Genomic DNA, 26,593 nt, shown 5'->3' with positions numbered 1-26,593 from the left:
AATCATTGTGGGTTGTACAAATCCAAGATAACATCAAATAGCATTAAAGACTTGCAGAACAGAGCGTCAGTAGTTTTCAATAACATCTTCGAATACAGTGCATAAATCACCAAGTACGATTGTAGTTGTTAGGCTTTGTGTGTAAAATCGCTGCAGTGAACATGACTGTGCTGTCAGACACCGCGGTGGTGCACACACACCTCTCACCTCGACTCACCTGGCTCAGCTTCACCACCTGCACATCTGGACTGTGTAACAAAGTCTGGAAATAAAGCCAGCGACAGCTCTCGCACAATAGCTACACTCCATATCCTCATTATCAGTCCTAATCATGATGCAGGACAAGCATAACAAAACCTGTCAGACTTCCACCTTCACATGATGTCCCAGGGTGGGGACACCACTGAGTGATGCGATCATTTTGGCAAGGTGTGAGGTAATCAGTCTGACTGCTGTAAGCATAAATACTGCAGTGACACTCGTCGTAATGCTGCATGGTGGATGCGCTGCCACTGCAGAGGACAACATGAAGGGAAGGATCAGGAGGGAACGAGTGTTCAGGGACCACAAAGATTTCCTGGGCGATTTAGTTTCCCTGCCGTGCTCTTGGATCTACAGTGGTGGGAAAAAGTGTTTGCCCCCTTCCTGATTTCTTATTTTTTTGCATGTTTGTCACACTTAAATGTTTCAGATCATCAAACAAATTTAAATATTATTTAAAGATAATGGTTGCTCCACCCTTAGCAGCAACAACTGCAATCAAGCATTTGCGATAACTTGCAATGAGTCTTTTACAGCGCTGTGGAGGAGTTTCGGCCCACTCATCTTTGCAGAATTGTTGTAATTCAGCCACATTGGAGGTTTTCGAGCATGAACTGCCTTTTTAAGGTCATGCCACAGCATCTCAATAGGATTCAGGTCAGGACTTTGACTAGGCCACTCCAAAGTCTTCATTGTGTTCTTCTTCAGCCATTCGGAGGTGGACTTGCTGGTGTGTTTTGGATCATTGTCCTGCTGCAGAACTCAAGTTTGCTTCAGCTTGAGGTCACGAACAGACGGCCGGATGTTCTCCTTCAGGAGTTTTTGGTAGACAGCAGAATTCATGGTTCCATTTATCACAGCAAGTCTTCCAGGTCCTGAAGCAGCAAAACAGCCCCAGACCATCACACTACCACCACCATATTTTACTGTTGGTATGATGTTCTTTTTCTGAAATGCGGTGTTACTTTTACGCCAGATGTAACGGGACACACACCTTCCAAAAAGTTCAACTTTTGTCTCGTCAGTCCACAGAGTATTTTCTCAAAAGTCTTGGGGATCATCAAGATGTTTTCTGGCAAAAATGAGACGAGCCTTAATGTTCTTTATGCTCAGCAGTGGTTTTCATCTTGGAGCTCTGCCATGCAGGCCATTTTTGCCCAGTCTCTTTCTTACGGTGGAGTCATGAACACTGACCTTAACTGAGGCAAGTGAGGCCTGCAGTTCTTTGGATGTTGTCGTGGGGTCTTTTGTGACCTCTTGGATGAGTCGTTGCTGCACTTATTTTGGTCGGCCAGCCACTCCTGGGAAGGTTCGCCACTGTTCCGTGTTTTCGCCATTTGTGGATAATGGCTCTCACTGTGGTTCGCTGGAGTCCCAAAGCTTTAGAAATGGCTTTATAACCTTTTCCAGACTGATAGATCTAAATGACTTTCTTTCTCATTTGTTCCTGTTCATTCCTCTCGGCATGATGTCTAGCTTTTGAAGATCTTTTGGTCTACTTCACTTCAGGCAGGTCCTATTTAAGTGATTTCTTGATTGAGAACAGGTGTGGCAGTAATCAGGCCTGGGTGTGGCTAGAGAAACTGAACTCAGGTGTGATAAACCACAGTTAAGTTATGTTTTAACAGGTGGGGCAATCACTTTTTCACACAGGGCCATGTAGGTTTGGATTTTGTTTTCCCTTAATAATAACAACCTTCATTTAAAAACTGCATTTCGTGTTTACTTGTGTTATCTTTGACTGATATTTAAATTTGTTTGATGATCTGAAACATTTAAAGTGTGACAAACATGCAAAAAAATAAGAAATCAGGAAGGGGGCAAACACTTTTGCACACCACTGTATGTGCTGAACTTGGTCCATCATTAGACAGACCAACCTGATGGAACCGCGTCATCCTGGTACAAAGTCGGCTACTAACCACTCTGGGGTTTCTGGGAATTATGCGACAGGTGTGTGTTTGATATGATCAACAATATATAATGTTTACTGTTCTGCCTGAAGTCCCTTTTGAAAATAATATAATTCTGTAAAAACCGCGCTGCTTTCTAACCTCCACCTCACAAGCACCTCGATTTCTCCACATGCGTCATTTTCGGCTTTTGTGCGCACATATACTTTTAGTATGGATCCTAACACTGTTTTATAAATGAGACCTCAGGTAACTAACCAGCAGGTAACTGACCAGCATGTGTTTTCTGTTTTCTGTGTGCGTGGTTTGTGTGTTTTCAGGAGTGTTTGTTGGAGGTCCTGGAGATCGTGGAATTGGGAATTTCAGGCAGTAAGTCCAGACAGGAACAGGAAGTGAGGTGTAAAGAGGAGAAAGAACTGAACCCAGCCTCTCTGAGGGTGAAGGAGGCAGCTGAGGCCACGCTTAGCTGGTGAGCAAAACAAACACACCTGTAAAGGTACTAGATTTTTAAAAACACGAGCTCATTTTTTTTTTAAGGAAGGAATACCTGCCTGTTTTTCATCTCCACTACAATAGTGACTTCAGTAATCAGAGTTCACATCCTGTACTTTGGCTCTGTACTGTTGGAGCCATTTTGTGTTAGTTGCAAAATATATTTTCACAATTTGTTGAAGTATTGAAGGCATTTTTGTGCAATTATTTTTGTTTATATGCTGGTTAATAAATCAACTGTGGTTGAAGGAAGTAGTGGAACAAAGGTTTTATGTGTGGTTAGAACAGGGCCTCGGTTCAGTCTTTGACCAGTTTTTTGTTCATTAAAAATGGAAATAAATGAGCTGAAAGGAAGGCAGCAATATCTGTGATGTTTAAAAGAACATATTCACACCAGATTCAGATTAGATTGAGACCAGATTCAGACTGGATTCAGACCAGATTTAGGTCAGATTCAGACCAGGTGACTAATCAGGCATGGTGACCTTAAACTGCACGTCAAACGACAACTGATCTGGCAAAAATTGGGCCTGATTCTAAAATTGGGGGCAACCGATTCTGGGCTAAAATTGGGCCGAACCCGAACACTGTCTGCACAACTTAACACCAGTCTGATTCATGTCTCAGTGTTATGCAGGTTTCAGGGGTCTTCCCATTCCTCAGAGGCCTGCTGGATGAGGATGCTCTGATTGGCTGCTCCACTTTGAGTGACAACAATGTGAAGAAGTTCAGATACTTTGTGGTGGACAGCTCAGTGATCCTGGCGATGCTGGAACAACCACAGGAACCTGAACAGGGTTAGTCCTGACTCACTGAACCAGATAGACACAGAAACACTGGCCCTGATAGAGCAGGAACACGATGAAACCTATAAACACAGCAGAAATACAAATGAAACACCAATCACGACTCCCTGACATTTCCTGTCATCATCAGTCCAACATTGCCACATTTTCTCATAACAAAATCAAATGAATCTCTAAATCAAATCAGACTCATAAAACTGTCGCACAGCATTTGACAACAGACTGGGAGAGGCTGATGTAACTTCCTCCTCACTGCTGATTGATTTTCTGATCGAGTAATCGATCAGTCAACTAATCCTTTCAGCTCTGAAGACAAAAACCTTAATGTTTCTAATTGTATTACATTTTATTGATTGGTGTGTGCAGCGTTGTGTCCATCGCTCACAGTGCTGATCAGAGGACTGTCAGGATGTCATACCTGGACACTACAGCTCCACCTGCAGCCCAGAGAGGGAAGAACACACACACAGGTGACCACTTTACATCAATGACCAAATACAATAAAATACATAATGATACAACTGGTAAACATAGTGTGTTTCTCAGGCTTCCGATCAGTGTTTTATCTCTTCTATTGATCTACTGCAGCAAACTCTGATCCCAGAACACCGTGGTGTAGCCCAGGAGGATGCTGGGATACGATGTGGTGTCAAACATCAGCTGTTTCCTGAAAACATTGACAGAGTTCCTTTAGTTAAAGCAGATCTGAGTATTCCAGCTCTGCATGAGACCGGTACTGAGGAGGTAAGAACCTGGTCCGATCCAGATCCTGCTGAATGTTCATTCTACCTTTCGAAACAGAACTTTTAAATTGATGATGTCAATTTACCTGTACATATCACCTGCAATGCTCCTTAGGGATCAGTTTTAGGATATTTTCACTTACTTGTCTTGCTGATTTTAAAAGCTGATGTCACAGAATGTTCTGAAGCTACATTAAAAGCAGAATAAGTCGGATTTGTCGGTTGCTGTTTGTAAACATGTGATTCAAAGTTGAGAATGAAAGAAGAGACACACACCTGCCCAAAGGTTGACGCCCAGAAATGTCCCGAACACAGCAAACTAATAAGAAACTAAGAAAAAAACTAAAAAAAAGCAGCTCTGCACATACAGACACCACCACACACTTCTAGTGGGTCGTAAGTGATTGACAGGGATTATTTTTATATGAGTCTATACATTGTTTTTTTTTTTTTAGTAAAATCCTACTTAATCTGCCTTTTAAAGTGAGACAGGTGTTCTTTACCTGTGTGTGTGTGTAATGTTTTCATGATTGGTGTTATTTGTAAAGAATTACCACCTGCTCCTCCTCCTCTGTCAGGTGCACCAGCAGCTGGAGCGTCTGCGAGCAGCGCTGAAGAGGCAGCGACAGGTCGAGGCTCGGCTGCAGGTGAGTGGACGGTCGGCTGTCATGACGACCTGCAGGCCGCCGCCCCCCGTCTCCAACTTCCAGACAGCGAGACTCTTCCTGTCCCACCTGGGCCTGCTGACACGTGAGACGCTGAAGGTACCAAGGACAGGATCGATTTATTGATTAATTTAGACCTGTCTGTTGTCTCACCTGTCACCCTCTCACCTGTCTCTCTGCAGGATCCAGGTAGCAGTGGTGTCCTGGCTCAGCTGGTGTCTCTGGACTCGTCTCTTCCAGGTTTCTCTGAGGATCTGAGACAACTGGACCAGCTGCCGTCCAGAAACTGTGACTCCGCCTTCATCTTCTGCATGAGAGCAGGACAGAGGACAGCAGTGGAGGTCAAACACTGTCACATCTGTCTTTCTGTCAGCTGCTAAGATCACTACACATCTGTCTCTCTGACTATCTGTCTCACCTGTCTACTATATTTATAATTTACACTGTTTGAACAAGCCAATCAAAGCTGTTCCTCAGTGTGATGTCACAGCTATAGAAAATACTACCATCTCCTTTCTGTCTTTCTCCCTGAATCTGTTCAATTCAATTTATTTATAAAGTGCCAATTCATAACAGAAGTTATCTCATTGCACTTTTCCTATAGAGCAGGTCTAGACCGAACTCTTTATAATATTATTTACAGAGACCCAACAAATCCCACCATGAGCAAGCATTTGGCGACAGTGGCAAGGAAAAACTTCCTTTAAGAGGCAGAAACCTTGGACAGAACCAGACTCAATGGTGGGCGGCCATTCGCCGCTGCCGTGTTAGGTTTTCAAAGAGAGAGAGAGGGAGGCATGCTTGAAGTTTAGCTAACTGGTTAGTTTCATCTGGCTGGATCAATAGATATAATTGGGTATCATCCGCATAACAAAGTTTACGGAGTGTTTCCTAATAATATTGCCTAGAGGAAGCATATATAAGGTGAATAGAATCGGTCCAAGCACAGAACCTTGTGGAACTCCGTGACTAACTTTGGCGTGCACAGAGGACTCAAAGTTAACATGTACAAACTGAGATCAATCTGATAGATGGGATTTAAACCAGCTTAGTGCGGCTCCTTTAATGCCAATTACATGTTCCAGTCTATGTAATATTATGTGATGGTCAATGGTGTCGAACGCAGCACTAAGATCTAACAAGACAAGTACAGAGACAAGTCCGTTGTCTGATGCAATGAAAAGGTCATTTGTAATTTTCACCAGTGCCGTCTCTGTGCTATGATGCACTCTAAATCCTGACTGAAAATCCTCAAATAAACTATTGTTATTTAGAAAGTCACACAACTGATTGGCGACTGCTTTCTCAAGGATCGTAGAGAGAAAGGGAAGGTTAGATATAGGTCTATAGTTGGCTAAAACCCCTGGATCAAGAGTGGGTTTTTTAAGAAGAGGTTTAATTACAGTTACTTTAATAAACCAGAGTGCCCCAGTACCAGGGGCAGTGAGCGCAGCTCACAACAAACACCATATAAGGGCATGCTAACCATGTAGCAACATATTCATGTTGTACACCTACTAAACGGAATGTAGCTCATGCTAACCATTTTTACTTAAACGAAACACAGTCAAACATCAAGCAACTGACTGAGCGTGTAGTAAAAAGCATTCTCTGTCTGAACAGACAGATATCTTTAATTTCAGCTATCCACACAAATGACACTTCACATGAATAGTGAGACTCTACAGATTCTAGCAGTGTAACTCCTATCACTCTACAACTAAAACTCACTGAATAAACCATCAAGAACAATCAAAACAAACTCCCATTTGTTCATTTACAACTACGAATTATGTCTTACCTTTGCTGTTGATGTAATCAAAAGTTGTGTGTGGTCGCGTAAATCCATTAATAATTACTACTCTAATGTCTCGGGGCCATGTTGGATCGATTTCAGCCAGCCTGTATATAGCAGTATAGCAGTAGGCGTTACTGCAGCCTTCCATGTGAACACACGGTCTGTCTCCATCTTATATAGGAATCTATAGGAATACATGGATCAGTAAATCTGCCTGTCTCTCTGTAGATCCTGAGGAACGTGGAGTCCAGCTGCACCGTCCCATCTCACTTCCTGGACTTCCTGTCGTCTCTCGGTCGGCCGGTGGAGGTGGGGCGACGACGGGTGGGTGGGGTCAGCACCAACAGTTCAGGTCAGTGCTCTGATTGGTCGCTTCTCAACCACATGATGCTCAGTAACAGGACACTGTCAGGGGTCAGAGGTTACCCGAGGGCACTCCATTCTCCCTGAAGCTGATTGGTTGTTTTCTGTCTCCCAGAATTCCCTGTTGTGCTGGGTGACAGTGGAGGGGGCGTGTTTAATGGAGAGAGGTTTGTCCTGAAGTATGCCGACGCTCTGACAGAGATCACCTTCATCGTCCCGTCATCATCACACAGTCAGTGTCTGATGATCTCAATACTGTGTCACAGTCATAAATACTGATGTCACAGAAACTGAATCTATTTCCTTTTACTTAATTCTTTCTCTTTTTGTTTAAAGCGGTTGATTGGTCGAAGAGTCCAGAGGTGGGGGAGCCTCCGACTGAGCCGTCATCCAACCTGCAGAGTCATTCTGAGCTCAGCCAAGACTCCGCCCCCCAACCCACAGTACAGACCTTCAAAATAAAAGCTTTTTTATCTGATTATTACTTATCTGTCTGTCTGTCTTTCGGTCTGTCTGTCTCTGACCTGTCTGTCTGTCTGTCTGTCTGTCTGTCTGTCTGTCTGTCTGTCTGTCTGTTTGTTTCCAGAGTTCTCCAGTTGAAGACATGAAGTCTTTTCGTTTTTTGTTGTCGTTCGTCGGCTCTGAATCTAAACTCCTGATAGTCTGGGTCGAACACTTCGAGGATATCGGTAACTAACTTAAAAGTTTATAATCTAAAGTTTGTTGGGTAAAACTACTAACAAACTTTGTATTAATATTAGAATTACTACCTAAAGTATTACAATTAAGTTTATGTCAATACAATTATTACAATACTTATACGTCTAACTAACTTTAGTAGTGTTTCTACTAACTAGTAGTACATACAGTATTAGTGAGTGCACCCAGCCAGATGAGATCAGCTGTTTGTTCTCCCCATAGGGAAAATTATATGTTGAGAATTTAAGCTGATCTCAGTGAAAATTTAAACCATATTATGTGAAAATAAAAAACATCTTCATCATCACATCGTAGGTTGAGTGCAAACAGTCACAAGCACCAAGCTCAGCTCAGCAGAGATTGGGGAGTGACGATAATAAACATCCCCCCTCAGGGGAACTCAGAGCGTAAAGATAGATGATGGGAGTTTATATTTGGCATCTAGGCTCTGACCTCATCACTCCCCAAAAGCATACACCAAGCTCAGCTCAGCAGAGATTGGGGAGTGACGATGAACCAGGTGATCTTCATCTGATCTGTCTGACAAAAATGAAATCCTGAAGTATTTTTCTGGTGTGATGAGGTAAGAACAGATTAGTGACTTTGTGTTTCAGAGAGTTTCCCTCTGTCTGATCTGCTGTCAGAGACGAAGACAGAAACACAGACAAGGTAAAACACACACAGTCAACATGGTTACAAACAGCTTCAGTCTTATTAATGAAAGACCTGAAACTACAGAAAGACTGAGACACCTATCCATCTGTCCGTCTGTCTGTCTGTCAGTGTGTCAAACGTCCAGCTGATCTTCATCCATCCTCTGAAAACTGGACTCTACCGGATCTGTTTCCATGGAAACACCAACAGCAAGTTCAGTTTGGTTGTCCCATTGGTCAACGGGAGTGTGGTCAGCAAGAGGTCTCTGGGTATGTCTGTCTGTCTCACTATCTAACTGTCTGTCTGTCTTCTTACATTTAGACAAGAATGCTCCAAATGACCTAAAGTTTGAATATAAATTCTGGCCTGGTGAGAACTTTCAGTCAGAATCCATGGTCATCATCCTGTGGAGAACAGTGTGATGTCAGCAGCTCTTTGGCTCTGATGTCTCTGTAGAGTTTTACACAGAAAATATAATAACAACCCCTAATTATACGTCCTGTTCCAGGATATCAAGTGTGGACCACACCATGAAAATTTCACAAAAATCAAATCATGATTGTCACACAAGGCCTACTTCCTGTTGCCAGTAGGTGGTGCAATGACTATGACCCCTTAATGACATGTAGATGTCCTCAGACCGGGACTCTTATCAAATATTTGAAATTTAGGGAAGATTGTATAATGTACAACTTCCTGTTTCATGGCAAATAATGCATCACCACGGCAACAGCGTTTGATGAAAACTGAAAAGCTTCACATTGAAGGGTCATGAAGCTTTTAAGGCGTTTCTGCCAGAATGTGAGGTGGATCTGGTCAACCTGCTAGGAACCTGCTATCGACCAATGAGATTTTGGTGGGACGAGAGCATATAGACCAACCAATCGACCAGCTGCCCAGAAAGTGGCAGCAACAACAAAGACCCCACCCACCCCCGCACGCGTACACACACAAACGACTCCTAGCAGATTAACCACATCCACCTCGAATTTGTTCAGCAAAGTCTTAAGAAGCTGATGAGGCTAAATAGTGAAGCTTGTGACTTTACATCGAACGCTGTTGCCATGACAGCTCATTATTCGCCTTGAAACAGGATGTTTTTGTAACTTGAGTGTACGTGGTCCAATCTGCCGTTCACATGTTTGATAAGACATCTACATGCCAATAAGGATTTATAGTAATTGCGCCACCTACTGGCAACAGGAAGTAAGCCTTGTGTGACAATCATGATTTGATTTATGTGAAATTTTCGTGGTGTGGTCCACACTTCATATACTGGAACATGACATGACAACTACTTCGTACAGTGTCCAAAACACATGAAAATTCAGAGACTGCAGCGCACCCCGATGTGCGGTCAGGTGCAAGGGCCCGTTCATCTCTGCTCGCAGCTTTAATTATCCCTTTTTAAAAAAAAAATCTTTCTTACATATTTTGAATAGAATAATTGACGGCACCAGGTTGAGACATAGTGAACTAAGAATTTCATTGCATTGATAACATAGAAAAGGTTTCAGTCGTAGTCGTCTGGACGCTGTTTTCAGAATCAAGACGTTTCGGCTCCCATCCGGAAGTCATTCTCAACTGTGACAAAATGGGACGGGAACTAGAAATTTAAGCTACTCTGTGTTACATAAGCCCCGCCCTCAGGGAGGAGTCTACCTGAGTATCTGTTAATAGCTAGTTTCACCTGAAACTGACCTAATAGTTTCCATGATGGCCCAGTCAAATGTGATCTTCAAATGTGTGGTTTGTAGCTTTGACTTCCAGATGGGAGCCGAAACGTCTTGATTCTGAAAACAGCGTCCAGACGACTACGACTGAAACCTTTTCTACGATAGAACACTCCTGGACGAATGAGGGACGACACCGTCTTATTGCATTGATAACTTGTTTATTTCTGCATATGACAATAAAGCCTTTGAATCCCTTAGAGAAAGCCCATCTAACTCAGAGGGAGGAAAAGGTGATTATTACACCAAATATCCTGCGCTTCACTGAAACATGAAGCTGTCGGAGGTCAGCTGCCCAGTAACAGTCATCACGTGCATCATTTTCCTCCTGCAGCTCCCGGCTGCAGCTAGCTCCAGGCGTTAGCACTGTTAGCGGTGTTAGCACTGTTAGCGGTGTTAGCACTGTTAGCGGTGTTAGCACTGTTAGCGGTGCCCTGCTGGTGTGCAAAGTCACCTGAAGATGTTTCAGAAACACAGGAAGAGAAATGACAAGAAGGAGATCTGGATTACAGGATTGTTTGAAAATAAAAACTCTTTTTTCATCAACGATCATTTCTGGAGATTTAGTCAGTTATTGTTTAATGACTCAGTTTGGTCTCGTCTTCATCATGAACACTAACTGAGAAAGATCTTCCTGTCTTTCTGTCTCCAGGTTTCCTGGTTAGAGAGACGGTGATCAATTGTTGCCATCGGCGACGGTTGGAGAGTGACTCTGCCCCTCCGCCCCACGTCAGAAGGAAGCACATGATCAGTGACATCATCCTTCGCTACCGCAGCCGCCGCTCTGAACCTGCCTTCTACTCCGCCCTGTTCCAGGACCCCTGACGTATTTTGCATTATCATTAGATTCCACCATCAAGGGAAGTTTTGCAGTTGAATATTATTTATTATTATTTACATCATATTTGCTTCTGTTCTTAATATATATTGTTTAATCCACGTCTACTCTGAATAATTACAATTATATTTGTTTGTTACCTGTAATGCAAAATAAAGAAACACACGCATGTCTCTTCAGTGCTGACTGTACTGTACACCTACAACCAGCTCCACTGTTACCATGGCAACCTGAGGTTTTATTTACCATTAACAGCTTTAAAAATGTGTAGTTTTATATCAGAATCAACATTTACTGTTGTCTAGTTTCCCTAAATAGGAGTTACAAGGTTTTCTGATGACAGGTGTTACTGAGTGATGATGTCACCTGCAGGTTTAATAAACAAACGTTGTGGAAATCTCTGTGGTCTCCTGTAAAACCCCACCGTCATCATCTACCAGCTGATTGGTCCTCTGGTGACTGATGTCATCACATGTTACTGATAAACTGGAACATTTATCATTTATATATTTGAACAAGCCAATCAAAACTATTTATGCTTGTGATGTCAGAGCTCAACAAAATACTATCTCCTTCCCTCCCTACTCCTCCTGTTCCTCCACCGCCTCCTCTTCATCACCTCCTTTCCTTCCCTACCTACTACTCTTCCTCCTCCCCTCCTTCTTTCCTTCTCTGCCCCCTCCTCTTCCTCCTCCCTCCTGTATTGTGTTTCTCCACCTGCCTCTCCTCTGGTTGTCATGGTTACCACCATCAGCCCGGCAGAGATGATAATTTACACATTGATCTTCCTCCTGTGTCCATTTCTTTTCTCTAACTGATCAAATTGATCATCTGATCAGTTGGTTTTTTTCTGTGAGCTTGATCAATAACCGTCCGTGACGTCATTCCATTTCCTTTTTATGAGGGAAGTCGGTGAGGATAAAAAAACCTGCTGATCAGCCAATCTGCTGCCCGTCTGTCTCTCTGCGGTTTTCATTTTCCTCCATCCCTCTCTCCTCCTCTCCTCTTCTTCCTCCTCCGCTCCGCAGCAGCGATGCTCCCGCCGAGCCTGGCCGGCCTCGGCGCTCTGTCTGCGGGCTGGCAGTAGATCGGCAGGTCGGTGCAGGTCGCGTCTCTCCGTCATGGTGCAGAAATCCCGGAACGGCGGGGTGTTCCCCGGAGCGCAGGCCGACCAGAAGAAGCTGAAGGTCGGCTTTGTGGGTCTGGAGGCCGGGGGGACCGAGTCCAGCAGGGACGGAGCTCTGCTTATAGCAGGTAAACACCCGAAACATACAACTACAGCTGCCGGTTCATGTGCGTTAACTAACGGAGACCGTTAATGGAAGGGACGTGTGTGTGTGTGTGTGTGTGTGTGTGTGTGTGTGTGTGTGTGTGTGTGTGTGTGTGTTGAGCAGGTTCTTCTGATGATTTAATGTAAACATGAGCTCCAGATCCTGGAACATTCCCGGATCTGCTTCACTGATTAAAACTAAATCAAAACAACATTTTCACATTCAGACCTGCAGATTTGAACCAATGAAGTCACAGGATGATATATTTTCTGTGAACATGTCAGACAGGTGCTTAAATGTGATTTGTTGCTGGCATTATGACGTGTATTCAAACCTTTATTAGTATAACAATGGTGATATTCTATATAAAGTCTCATGTTTAGACTCAAACCAACATGAACGAGTGTTGTGTGAGTATCACCGCTGCCGGATCTTCCTCCTCTGAGCCAGACCTCCACTGTGTTAAACCACGTCAGGGAGCCGCACTGCTGAGCACTGTACTGTCACTTACTGTTCAGTTAAAATGGAAGTGTTTGAATAAGTTGAAGAGTAAAACTTAGTGTTAGTTGATGTGTATAGGCTGAAGTCAGTTGAACTGCCAGTTAGAGTAAGAGATGAAAGCAGTCGAAGTGGAAGGGTAGGGAAGTCAAAGTATTGAGAGAAGGACTAACACAATGTTTTGGTCTTTTTATGGGAGTTGTTCATTATAACAAAAATAAATAAAACAACATCAGTAAAGCCGAAACAGTAAATTTACTAGTCGATGGACAGAAAATTAATTTGTAACTATTTTAATAATCGATTAATTGTTTATTTTGTAAAGCAAAAGTTCAACCATATAATTCCAGCTTCTCATTTTCTGTTTTTCTCTGTTTTAAATCTCAAACCGAATCTCTTCCGGTTTTGGGCTGTTAGTTGAACAAAACGAGACATCTGAAGACGCCACGTTGGACTCTGAGAAACTCAGACATTTTTACTGTTTTATGATGTTTTATAGAGCAAACAATAAATGGATTAATCAAGAAAATAATTGACAGAATAATAATGAGAATAATCGTTTGTTGCAGCCGGTAAACAGCAGACTGACCCTTTAAAGGCATTCAGTTAATTATTCAGACAGTGAGGATATTAAAGTTTCTGTGACAGTTAAAGATACTGGTGTCATCTGTTAGTTACATTAACATTATCATAAACATTAACTTTATCATTTATTTAGAAACTACACAGGCTCTAAAATCAACCCCTGAGGGACACCAGATTTAACAAAGAAACAGTTGGTATGGGTGTTTTTATGGACTTTATTTACAGTAAGAACAATATATAGAAAAACACCAGACTGGTGCTTTAACATTTCTTTTTTCACACAATGATTAAAGGTTGACATCTATTTATGACAAACTGTAGGAGGTGAAGTCATATTCGTAAACGTGAGCAGTTTCACATTTAGTGTGTCAGTGTGTTTAATATTAGTGTCAGTGTGTAAATCTTAGTGTGAGAGTGTAAATATTAGTGTGAATCAATGAATACCTGTGTTTAGGAGGGGAGGAGGGCCCTCGGAGGCAGCGCAGCAGTGTCTCTGGAGGAAAGAAACCTCCGAAACGAAACGCCTTCTACAGACGACTGCAGAACTTCCTGTACAACGTCCTGGAGAGACCTCGAGGATGGGCCTTCATCTACCACGCCTACGTGTAAATACCTGCCTATAGATTACACCTGACTATACACCTGTCTGTCCATCTGTCTGTTACCAGATAAGAATATTGATACGATTCTTTAAACTTCAAATTAAATGTTATGTTGATCAGTCCTCCACTTTGGTCCAGACTGAAGCGTCTCAGCAGCTGCTGGACTGTGATGAGACGTGCTTCATCGTTCACGCTCCCCTCAGGATGAACTGTAATAACTCTGCTGATCCTCTGACTTTCCATCTAGCGCCACCATCAGGTCGACATGTTAACGTGTCCGACACTTTGATTTATGACCAAATACCTGCAGAGCTGCTGACGTTCCCATCAGCCTCAGCTGCACTCTGTGTTCACTGCTAACTAGCTAATGTTAGCATGCTAACACGCTAAGCTAAGATGGTGAACATGGTAAACATTATACCTACATTGTGAGCATGTAAGCATGCTGAAGTTAGCATTTTTAGTCAAAAGTACCACTGTGTCTACTGTAACTACAGCCTCACAGAGCTACAAGCATGGCTGAAGACTGTTAGGCCCCTTTCAGACAGGATGAACATTACAGGGGCAAGTGGGGAATGAAATCTTCACTGTCCATCCATCCATCCATTAGCTATACCTGCTTATCCTCTGGAGGGTTGTGGGGGGCTGCAGCCCGAACTCAGCTGACACTGGATGAGAGGTAATCTTCACTGTGCTCGTCGGTAATTTAACTCGCCGTTTCGGACGTCATTTTAACCCTGGTGCAATTACTGGATATGCGCCAGAGAGTTGAAGGGGAGGCAAAGATACTGCATGAGGTGAATTTGAGTCAAAAATGATCTCTATGTCCGTCCAGAATAAACGTCCATAAATCCACTTAGAAATCAGAGAAAAAAGACGCTGCAGAACCTGCCTGAGAATCCTCATGTTTTCAAGTTTTCTTCAGTATCAAAGTATCCAGTGATACTTGTCTGTAGATTCCTTCCCGGACTGAGTCTACTGGTGTCTAGCTGAACCTGTTTCAACCAGTTCAGGCTGGGTTTTCCCCACCTTACCATTATATAGTGTCTGATCAGCCTTTAAAAAAAACAAAACTATTTTACACATATCATACTGTATGTCTTTAACATGCCTTTGTCACACTCTACTTATCTTCAGTCAGGTGTATTCAGCATCACAGTTTGTCTGGGCATGTAACATTAGTTTTCTGTGTGGATTCAAACAACATGAGTGCACTGGTTAATTGCATGAAAGACAAAATAGATAAAATATAAAATAGTGTTATGATAACATACAGCACATCTATGGAAGATAAGTAATGTCATGCAAATGCAATTAACTACGTCGGTGCACATTTCCAGGTGGACTGTGATTTATAAAGGGAAAGTTGCCTTACACATACACTTTTAGTATGGACCCCTCAGGGCTCCAGACTAACTTTTTACAGTGGTGGCACTGGTGTGCCTAACCGTTCATTTAGACGCACCCAGTAATACATTTTAAGTGTCACCTTTTTTTGTCAGTTTCCATACACATGGGTAATTTCTTAACACATGTAAATGATTTAACAGGAATAAAGGTGCAGACAAATGTTTTTTTTAATGGACTTAAATTTAGTAAAATTTAAATCATAAAAAGGTTTCATCATTAAAAAAACAGCTGTCTGAATAAGTCATAATAACTTAATGATTATTTATTGATATTTACTGATTGATAGATCAGTTAAAATAAATAGTTACCTGCCATCTGCTCAGTTCAGACAGTTTACAGGAACAGCTGAAGATCGATAACTGAAGACAGATCGCAGATCAGGTGTCACAGTCTAAATCTTCCCCCTAAAACACAGATCTGAGGTCAGTATTCAGAAACCGGTGTGTGTTTAATGTGTGTTCTCTGTTCAGGTTCCTGCTGGTGTTCTCCTGTCTGGTTCTGTCTGTGTTCTCCACCATCAAAGAGTACGAGAAGAGTTCAGAGGATGCTCTCTACATTCTGGTAAAATCATTTATCTTCAGATCAGAACACTGAGGTCTGAATACAGTCTTTAAATATAACTCAGTATGTTGTGATACTTTTAGGTTCTTCTCTGCAGTTTGAGGATATTTTTAAACTTCTCAGTTTAAATCATGACAGCTTTGATTTCACACCAGTCAGCTGGTTGTAAAGCTGCAATGATCAGTTTATTAATTGATTAGTTGATCGACAGAAAATCAGACTTACTGATAAAATCACAGCCAATACTGTTCAACCTCAGACTAGCACTCCTTTCCAACCACTAGAGAGTACACCACATCAGAGTAAATACAGACTCAGTGACCACAGACAGATCCTGACCAAATACAGACTCAGTGACCACAGACAGATCCTGACCACATACAGACTGAGTGACCACAGGCAGATCCTGACCAAATACAGACTCAGTGACCACAGGCAGATCCTGACCACATACAGACTCAGTGACCACAGGCAGATCCTGACCACATACAGACTCAGTGACCACAGACAGATCCTGACCACATACAGACTGAGTGACCACAGACAGATCCTGACCACATACAGACTCAGTGACCACAGACAGATCCTGACCACATACAGACTGAGTGACCACAGGCAGATCCTGACCAAATACAGACTCAGTGACCACAGACAGATCCTGACCAAATACAGACTCAGTGACCACAGGCAGATCCTGACCACATACAGACTGAGTGACCACAGGCAGATCCTGACCTCATACAGACTGAGTGACCACAGACAGATCCTGACCAAATACAGACTCAGTGACCACAGGCAGATCCTGACCAAATACAGACTGAGTGACCACAGATAGATCCTGACTAAATACAGACTGAGTGACCACAGACAGATCCTGACCAAATACAGACTCAGTGACCACAGGCAGATCCTGACCAAATACAGACTGAGTGACCACAGACAGATCCTGACTAAATACAGACTGAGTGACCACAGACAGATCCTGACCTCATACAGACTCAGTGACCACAGACAGATCCTGACCACATACAGACTCAGTGACCACAGACAGATCCTGACCTCATACAGACTGAGTGACCACAGACAGATCCTGACTAAATACAGACTGAGTGACCACAGATAGATCCTGACTAAATACAGACTGAGTGACCACAGACAGATCCTGACTAAATACAGACTCAGTGACCACAGACAGATCCTGACCTCATACAGACTGAGTGACCACAGACAGATCCTGACTAAATACAGATTGAGTGACCACAGACAGATCCTGACTAAATACAAATTGAGTGACCACAGACAGATCCTGACTAAATACAGACTGAGTGACCACAGACAGATCCTGACCAAATACAGACTCAGTGACCACAGGCAGATCCTGACCAAATACAGACTGAGTGACCACAGACAGATCCTGACCAAATACAGACTGAGTGACCACAGACAGATCCTGACCACATACAGACTCAGTGACCACAGACAGATCCTGACCACATACAGACTCAGTGACCACAGACAGATCCTGACTAAATACAGACTGAGTGACCACAGACAGATCCTGACCAAATACAGACTCAGTGACCACAGACAGATCCTGACCAAATACAGACTGAGTGACCACAGACAGATCCTGACTAAATACAGACTGAGTGACCACAGACAGATCCTGACCAAATACAGACTCAGTGACCACAGACAGATCCTGACTAAATACAGACTGAGTGACCACAGACAGATCCTGACCACATACAGACTGAGTGACCACAGACAGATCCTGACCACATACAGATTGAGTGACCACAGACAGATCCTGACCAAATACAGACTGAGTGACCACAGACAGACTGAGTGACCACAGACAGATCCTGACCACATACAGACTGAGTGACCACAGACAGATCCTGACCTCATACAGACTGAGTGACCACAGACAGATCCTGACTAAATACAGACTGAGTGACCACAGACAGATCCTGACCAAATACAGACTGAGTGACCACAGACAGATCCTGACCACATACAGACTCAGTGACCACAGGCAGATCCTGACCAAATACAGACTCAAATACAGACTCAGAATAATATCAGAGTGGAATACTTTAAGAAATTTGATTTGTTAATCCCAAACTTGACATGCAGTATACTGAGCTGCACAATATGTGACTGCATGTCACAAACTGAGGGACACATAGTTCACACAACATCACTGAATATGACAAAAAATTATCTTGATATAGCTTATCACACACACACACATGTTTGTTTCACTATCCCCATGGGGGACAGTCACTGACATAATGCTTTCCCTAGCCCCATACCCTAACCTTAACCCTTACCCTAACCTAATTGTAACCTGAACCCTAAAACCAAGTTTTAACCCTCAAAAAGCCGTCTCTGCCTGTGAGGTCCCCACGGGTTAGTGTGCATTCAGGTTAAAGACCCACCAGAATATAAGAACATGACACACACACACACAAAACATGTGTTTACTGTTTTTATTTATTTTACTTGATGAATTGTATATTTTTTCTCTTTTTTTCTCATCTTATTATTGAATTGTATTATCCTTGACGCTTGGGCAATATTGTGCAATTAGCAGATTAATGGATAATGAAAATAATGATTAGTTGCACCCGTGGTTGGTTTCTAACAGTGTGTTGTTGACAAATAAAGAGGTTTATGATTGAACGTCACCTATCCGCTTCATTCAGACCAAATCAGGCATTGTAGCGATTAGCTGCAGGTTTGTGGGGCAGTGTGTGGGGGTGTTTGTTTTCTGATTGTTTCACGGCGGTTAAGTTCTAAAGCACAAGTGTTTTATTTCTCTGATTCACCAGTTTTCTCACTAGCAGCGCCCCCTCTCCTCATTCACTATATAGGTCACTTGACCACCGCTCTCTCTCTCTCTCTCTCTCTCTCTCAATTCAATTCAATTGGGCTTTATTGGCATGGGAAACAGATGTTAACATTGCCAAAGCATGTGTGAAATAAAAATATAAACTGAAAAAAATTGCTATTACTTCTCTCTCTGTCTCTCTTTATCTCTCTCTCGAACAAACAAACAAATGACCACAAACCAAAGGAAGGATACCTTCTTGGTATTGCTATTTTTCAGCATAGACTGTAAGCCAGACACAGAAATTGGGTACACAAAATATACCAAGCCAGGACACCACTGGGAAAGTATCATAGTTTGGCCCATGAACTCTGCCTGGATAGTGCCCAGGTTCAGTGATATTTCAGGCTGACTGTGAGCAGTTTGACCGGTCTGATCGCTGGATTGGCCACTGCAACATGACGTTGGGTTGCATTCTCGAAAAGTTGATTCTGTTTCAACTGTGTGCATTAATAAGAGAATTGAAGCAGGCATTTAAAAGTAATGCAAAAGCAGTAATTGGTAAAGTAATTCAATTACCTTTTAGAGAAGTAACTAATAGGTACCACCTGGTACTTAATTTATTTTCTGACCTGTTTTTATAGTGTTTTATAGTGTATTATATTTTTTGCTAGTACTTTCTCCTGTGTGCACTGACGTTAAGGCGAGCTACTGTAACAAAGAGTTTCCCTTCGGGGATCAATAAAGTATTTCTGATTCTGATAACTGCAACTAATTACTATATTTCAGTAACTTGCACAACACTGGTTGTTGTGTCTAACAGGAAGTGGTGACCATCGTGGTGTTCGGGGTGGAATACATGGTGAGGATCTGGGCTGCAGGTTGTTGCTGTCGTTACAGAGGATGGAGAGGGCGACTCAAATTTGCCAGAAAACCTTTCTGTGTCATCGGTGAGTCTGATGACTTTAACAACACTTCATTTACTCTCAGACAGGTGAGTCTGCAGACAGGTGAGCAGCAGGAAACTGAGAATAAAAACCCACCGGCCAAGCATATTTTTTACCGGCGGCAAGTGATTGTTTAGCAGAGTACCTGATGTCCTGTACGGTAAACAGTGCCGCGAAACTAGGAGCTCTCGAGACGGTCAGTTTGGCGGCACTGTTTAGACGGGTGTAATAACACATATGGTGTGTGTGTGTGTCAAACTTTGACACAGACAGCAGAGGACCGAAGCAGCGCGCCCGTAAATGACACCAAAATGTGTGAGACTCTCAGCATAGTTTATTACATGACTATTTTGGTACAAACATTTACCCGTCAGTGTGGTGGACAGCCTTCCGAACGGAAAATCTACCCTCGCTTGGCGGATGTTAATTTCAGACCCTGCTGGAAGGACTCTAAGAAAAGCATGTTTAACAGTTGAATGATGTGAGACATTATATTCACCTGCCTGTTTGTTTGTCACTCACTCATCATTGTATTTAGTAAACTCTGTTTTGAGAAAATAAAGATGTTTTGAAAATTTAAAAGAATATTCTCTCTTTCTCTGTCTCTCTGACCTATCTGGCTGCAGACATCATGGTGCTGATCGCGTCCATCTCAGTGTTGGCTGCAGGGACTCAAGGGAACGTCTTTGCCACTTCAGCCATCAGGTCACTTCGTTTCCTTCAGATTCTGAGGATGATCAGGATGGACCGCCGGGGAGGAACCTGGAAACTGCTGGGATCAGTCGTATACGCCCACAGCAAGGTAACCTGGGAAATACCTGTCTGTCTGCTTGTCTGTCTGCCTGTCTGTCTGACACTTCAGCTAACATTTCAACTGTTGTCAGTGCTTACAAAACAACTGTAATGTCAACTGCTTACAATGCCAACACTTCAACTATTTCTACTCTACCTCTTGCACTCCAACTGACATTTTAACTGCTGTCACTGCTTACACACCGACTGACACTTGAAGTACTTTCAGGTCACTTTCAGAAATTTTCAGTTCCTTTCATCAGTCACCATAAAGGCACAATGCAAAGACCACGTAGAATACATTTTTTTTATATAGTAGAATAGTAAGACGGTGTAGTCCCTCATTCGTCCAGGAGTGTTCTATCATAGAAAAGGTTTCAGTCTGGAAGTCATTCTCAATTGAGAATGACTTCCGGATGGGAGCCGAAACGTCTTGATTCTGAAAACAGTGTCCAGACGACTACGACTGAAACCTTTTCTATGAGTAGAATAGTAAGTGTAGTGTTAATATTAATAAATTAGTAATAATAGGAATGACAGCTATAGGAGTAATAATGTCAGTATTAGCAACAGAGTCAATAACAGCAAATGTAGTAGCAGTTGTCGAGCAGGATCACGGGGGCAGCAGGTGGCCCACAACCACAGATCCAGACTCTGCAGGAACACGGGGGCAGCAGGTGGCCCACAACCACAGATCCAGACTCTGCAGGAACACGGGGGCAGCAGGTGGCCCACAACCACAGATCCAGACTCTGCAGGAACACGGGGGCAGCAGGTGGCCCACAACCACAGATCCAGACTCTGCAGCTCCGGAGGCAGAAATACCTGCTGAAAGCGACAGAAGGAGAGAGGAGAGAAACGAGAAAGCACAAAACTACGGGAGAGAGAAGATGTCGAGTTAGTAACATGCAGTAATGGGATAAAAATGCAAACAGATGGAGAGGGAGAGGAGGAGAGAGGAAAGAGGTGCATCATGGGAAGTCTCCTGGCAGTCTAGGCCTATAGCAGCATAACTAAGGGATGGTTCAGGACTCCCCTGAGCCAGCCCCAATTATAAGCCAGCTTAATTATAACCCCAGGATCAAGAGTGGGCTTTTTAAGAAGCGGTTTAATTACAGCTACTTTAAAGGATTGTGGTACATAGCTTGGTAATAAAGATAGATTTATCATATCCAGTAAAGAAGTGCTAACTAAGGGTAAAACGTCTTTAAGCAGTCTAGTTGGAATGGAGTCTAAGAGACAGGTTGATGGCTTAGATGAATTAATCGTCGAAGTCAGCTGAAGAAGGTTGACAGGAGCAAAGCAGCCAAAACACACATCAGGCTCTACAGCTGGAAACAGCTGTAGAGCCTGATGTGTTCCTATGCTGATGCTGTTCCTATGTTTGAAGACAAGTCGGCACCGACTTGATTAATTTTTTCTCTAATAGTTAAAATTTTATCATTAAAGAAGCTCATGGAGTTGTTGCTACTGAGGGCTATAAGAATACATGGTTCAAAAGAGCTGTGACTCTCTGTCAGCCTGGCTACAGTGCTGAAAAGAAACCTGAGGTTGTTCTTATTTTCCTCTATTAATGATGAGCAGTAAGCTGCTCTGGCATTATGGAGGGCCTTCCTATATGTTTTAGGACTATCTTGCCAGACTAAACGAGATTCTTCCAGGTTGTTGGAACGCCATTTCCTTTCAAGTTTTCGCAATGTTTGCTTTAATTTGCGGGTTTGGGGGTTATATCATGGAGCTAAACTTCTTTGTATTATTATCTTAGTTTTTAGAGGAGCGATAGAATCGAGTGTCGTTCGCAGTGAGCCTGCAGCGCTATCAACTAGACGGTCAATTTGGGAGGGGCTGCGATTAGCATAGGATTCCTCTGTTATATTGAGACATAATATTGAATTAAATGCAGATGGGATCGCTTCCTTGAATCTAGCCACAGCACTATCAAGATAGACATCTAGAATAAGAATTTTTGCCTAATGGTGTGTAGTCCAGTAATAGCAGTTCAAAAGTTATTAAATAATGGTCCGATAATGAAGGATTCTGTGGAAAGACTTTTAACGCTTCAACTTTTTTCATCCATTACATGTCAGCTGACAATAGAATATATTTTTAGTCTTTAACAATCCAACTGCTTTCATCTCTTACACATCAACTGACACTTAACTCACTTTTTCTTTCTCCGGCACTTCATCATCAACTGACATTTCTTAGTTTCACTGTTTCACTGTATTTCAATTCAATGGGGCTTTATTGGCATCATGGGAAACAGATGTTAACATTGCAAAAGCAAGTGTAAATTAAAAACATAAACAGAAAAAAATGTAGTAATAATAATAATAATAATAATAATAATAATACAAATAAAAATAAGTACATAAACATTGCAACATTTCTTTTTAAATGATTGTGTGTCTAGGTCATTCACTGTCCCTCAGGTTGTGGCATGTTGATACATATTGGGCAGCAGGATCTGAGAGGTCATTGAGTTCTTTGAAATCTGAGATCACAGAGTTGAACTTGTTAAAGTAAACATTCTTTATTTCATTGAATGTTGTACACTGTAGGAGGAACTGCATCTCTGTCTGTTTTCTTTTGGTTGCTATGATTTTTTTGTCTTCCTGTTTGGACATTGTTTCTGGGCTCAGCTCTTGGGTCTGGAGGGCTTTGGGATGGAGGGGGTCTCGGGGGCTGATTTAAGGTGATTAAAACATGTGAGCGTCTTTAATTGTTTGTTCTGTTTGGAGTTTTTCTTTATTTCATTGTTTCACTGTGTATCACTGTTTCAGTGTATATTCACTGTATTTCATAGTGTTTTACTGTTTCACTGTTTCTCAGTTTCACTGTGTCAGCAGTTATGGTTTATTGGTGTCATCTTTCTGACAGGGCGCTTGACATCTGATTGTTTTCATTGATCCTGTACTGTATCGTTATTGTATCAGTTATTGATTACTTCTCCATCCTCCTTCAGTGGCTCACTCTAGCTTCTGTTCATGACTCTGTGTTATAATGGCTGTCTCTCTCTCTCTCTCTCACTGTATTATAATGTCTCTGTCCCTCTGCAGGAGTTGATCACAGCGTGGTATATTGGCTTCCTGTGTCTCATTCTGGCCAGTTTCCTCGTTTATTTGGCAGAAAAAGAAGACAATGAACAATTTGAGACATACGCAGACGCCCTCTGGTGGGGACTGGTAAGACAATACACACTAATAATACAAACACATTGACAGTCTCTGATGTATCTGTAGAGATTGAAACATAAGATAAAATAACTTTTGGAAGATAAACTTTGGTGTCGGAGTGTAAATCTAATATTTGAAGGTAAAGTGAAGCTTCATGTTTACATTGGATAGTTTAACAACAGAGCTGCATATGTACAGATATCAACACATTTACATACTAATTAATAAATATACATGAAAACAAACAAGGCAGTTTATCTGTATTAGATTTAGTTTTATTTTTTAATAAACATTACAGATCAGATAACAGACGTATCTTTTGACTGCATCTCTGTCAAGGTTATTTTATTCCTTTGAGTTCAGATGATGATGTCACAGAACAGTCAGGTACAGGTGAGTTGTAGCTGAGCCGCTGTCTCAGTTACAAACTGATCGTACAGCGTCCTCTTTTCCTTCAGAGTTTGGACTCCGGAGTTGAACAAGTTGGAAGTTCGAGTCTGAACTTGGCACAATCTGTATTGAAAAAGGCCTACTGTCTCCTCCTCAGACGATCTGATCTCTGTGTCTGTCTCTGTCAGATCACCTTGACAACTATCGGTTATGGAGATAAGTTCCCCATCACCTGGAACGGACGACTGCTGGCTGCAACTTTCACTCTGATCGGAGTTTCATTCTTCGCTCTGCCCGCTGTAAGACACTAATGTTTACCTGAGTTTTCCTGAGACAGCTGAACCTCCACCTGGTTCATCCCAGCTCACCTGTATGTCTGTCTCTTAGGGGATCCTGGGTTCTGGTTTTGCTCTGAAGGTTCAGGAGCAGCACCGACAGAAACACTTTGAGAAGAGACGAAACCCAGCAGCTGGACTCATACAGGTGAACCAACACTCTGATTGCACTCCGTCTCAGAATCACAACTCACAAATCTGAACACACAGACTTGATTCACATTCACATAATTAAGTGTGACTTATACTTCGATATCATTATCTCTGATGTCCAACCTCCATAAATCCACTTAGAAATCATAGAAAAGTGGACTTCCGGGTCACCAAAGGGATGGCAGCATAGGGAAAGGTCTCTCGACAAAAGTGAAAGAAATCTACCCCCAAGTCGAAAGTATTGGTTTACATTTACTATATTTGGAAAGGGGGCGAGGATGGCGTCTAAGCACTAGAGTAAAAAGTCTGCTCTCATAGTAGAGAAATCTCCACTTCAGCAGCATTTACGTACACCAAACATTACAGTTTTATTCCTATCTATATTCTGAGGGGTTTGTTCATATATAATTCATAGCCTGATTTATATAACATTTTATTCCTAAAAACAGGGACAAAAATACAGTGCCTTGCGAAAGTATTCGGCCCCCTTGAACTTTGCGACCTTTTGCCACATTTCAGGCTTCAAACATAAAGATATGAAACTGTAATTTTTTGTGAAGAATCAACAACAAGTGGGACACAATCATGAAGTGGAATGAAATTTATTGGATATTTCAAACTTTTTTAACAAATCAAAAACTGAAAAATTGGGCGTGCAAAATTATTCAGCCCCTTTACTTTCAGTGCAGCAAACTCTCTCCAGAAGTTCAGTGAGGATCTCTGAATGATCCAATGTTGACCTAAATGACTAATGATGATAAATAGAATCCACCTGTGTGTAATCAAGTCTCCGTATAAATGCACCTGCACTGTGATAGACTCAGAGGTCTGTTTAAAGCGCAGAGAGCATCATGACGAACAAGGAACACACCAGGCAGGTCCGAGATACTGTTGTGGAGACGTTTAAAGCTAGATTTGGATACAAAAAGATTTCCCAAGCTTTAAACATCCCAAGGAGCACTGTGCAAGCGATAATATTGAAATGGGAGGAGTATCAAACCACTGCAAATCTACCAAGACCTGGCCGTCCCTCTAAACTTTCAGCTCATACAAGGAGAAGACTGCTCAGAGATGCAGCCAAGAGGCCCATGATCACTCTGGATGAACTGCAGAGATCTACAGCTGAGGTGGGAGACTCTGTCCATAGGACAACAATCAGTCGCATACTGCACAAATCTGGCCTTTATGGAAGAGTGGCAAGAAGAAAGCCATTTCTTAAAGATATCCATAAAAAGTCAAAGTCCAGACCTGAATCCAATCGAGAATCTGTGGAAAGAACTGAAAACGGCTGTTCACAAATGCTCTCCATCCAACCTCACTGAGCTCGAGCTGTTTTGCAAGGAGGAATGGGCAAAACTTTCAGTCTCTCGATGTGCAAAACTGATAGAGACATACCCCAAGCGACTTACAGCTGTAATCGCAGCAAAAGGTGGCGCTACAAAGTATTAACTTAAGGGGGCTGAATAATTTTGCACGCCCAATTTTTCAGTTTTTGATTTGTTAAAAATGTTTGAAATATCCAATAAATTTCGTTCCACTTCATGATTGTGTCCCACTTGTTGTTGATTCTTCACAAAAAATTACAGTTTCATATCTTTATGTTTGAAGCCTGAAATGTGGCAAAAGGTCGCAAAGTTCAAGGAGGCCGAATACTTTCGCAAGGCACTGTAGATTTTTTTTTTATGGCTGTTGACAGTATTTTCCTCATTTATTGAGTGATAAAAAGAGAGATCCAAAATTCCCTCTGTAAAAACCTTTTGACTCTAATATGTCAACAAAATGAAACAAGATTTTTGAACCTGGCTTTATCCAATGTTCAGATTTCTGTTCTGGAAAATGTATGCAAATTAGTGCATATTCAATTAGATAATGCATAATTTGCATATTTAAACAAAGAATTTCAGAAAACTTGTAATACAAAAAATAGTCTTAATGTAAGTAATAAACTGTTTCATGGTGATATCTATTAGTTAAAATGTTTACCCTATTCACCTGTAGTGTCTTGCCTTAAAGGAGAAATTGCAAAAACAAATTTGTGGTTAGATGAAGCCAAAGCAAGGATTGACGGGAAT

General features: G+C 42.2%; 2 protein-coding genes across 4 annotated transcripts in view; both read left to right on the top strand.

Annotated features, from left to right (window-relative positions):
• ralgapb (Ral GTPase activating protein non-catalytic subunit beta) overlaps window positions 1-11,366 on the top strand; it is a 32,062-nt gene extending 20,696 nt beyond the window's left edge. The window contains exons 22-34 of the mRNA XM_044182115.1: window positions 2,495-2,643; window positions 3,294-3,463; window positions 3,839-3,942; window positions 4,061-4,216; window positions 4,794-4,979; window positions 5,063-5,221; window positions 6,907-7,030; window positions 7,157-7,273; window positions 7,378-7,484; window positions 7,628-7,730; window positions 8,355-8,409; window positions 8,524-8,663; window positions 10,780-11,366. Coding sequence (XP_044038050.1) covers window positions 2,495-2,643; window positions 3,294-3,463; window positions 3,839-3,942; window positions 4,061-4,216; window positions 4,794-4,979; window positions 5,063-5,221; window positions 6,907-7,030; window positions 7,157-7,273; window positions 7,378-7,484; window positions 7,628-7,730; window positions 8,355-8,409; window positions 8,524-8,663; window positions 10,780-10,952 — 1,743 coding nt within the window. The 3' untranslated portion in view covers window positions 10,953-11,366. The remainder of the gene's footprint in view (window positions 1-2,494; window positions 2,644-3,293; window positions 3,464-3,838; window positions 3,943-4,060; window positions 4,217-4,793; window positions 4,980-5,062; window positions 5,222-6,906; window positions 7,031-7,156; window positions 7,274-7,377; window positions 7,485-7,627; window positions 7,731-8,354; window positions 8,410-8,523; window positions 8,664-10,779) is intronic.
• Window positions 11,367-11,518: 152 nt separating this feature from the next.
• LOC122869295 (potassium voltage-gated channel subfamily KQT member 2) overlaps window positions 11,519-26,593 on the top strand; it is a 37,954-nt gene continuing 22,879 nt past the window's right edge. For all 3 annotated transcript variants that reach the window (XM_044182136.1, XM_044182146.1, XM_044182126.1), the window contains exons 1-8: window positions 11,519-12,219; window positions 13,774-13,924; window positions 15,802-15,892; window positions 19,552-19,678; window positions 20,302-20,477; window positions 23,527-23,652; window positions 24,222-24,332; window positions 24,421-24,516. In XM_044182136.1, the coding sequence (XP_044038071.1) occupies window positions 12,087-12,219; window positions 13,774-13,924; window positions 15,802-15,892; window positions 19,552-19,678; window positions 20,302-20,477; window positions 23,527-23,652; window positions 24,222-24,332; window positions 24,421-24,516 (1,011 nt within the window). In that variant the 5' untranslated portion in view covers window positions 11,519-12,086. The remainder of the gene's footprint in view (window positions 12,220-13,773; window positions 13,925-15,801; window positions 15,893-19,551; window positions 19,679-20,301; window positions 20,478-23,526; window positions 23,653-24,221; window positions 24,333-24,420; window positions 24,517-26,593) is intronic.

Source organism: Siniperca chuatsi, linkage group LG2, assembly GCF_020085105.1.
Source record: "Siniperca chuatsi isolate FFG_IHB_CAS linkage group LG2, ASM2008510v1, whole genome shotgun sequence".
In the NCBI taxonomy this organism is placed as follows: Eukaryota; Metazoa; Chordata; class Actinopteri; order Centrarchiformes; family Sinipercidae; genus Siniperca; species Siniperca chuatsi.
Note: the sequence above shows the minus strand (reverse complement) of the source record. Positions and strands in the feature narration are given on the sequence as shown.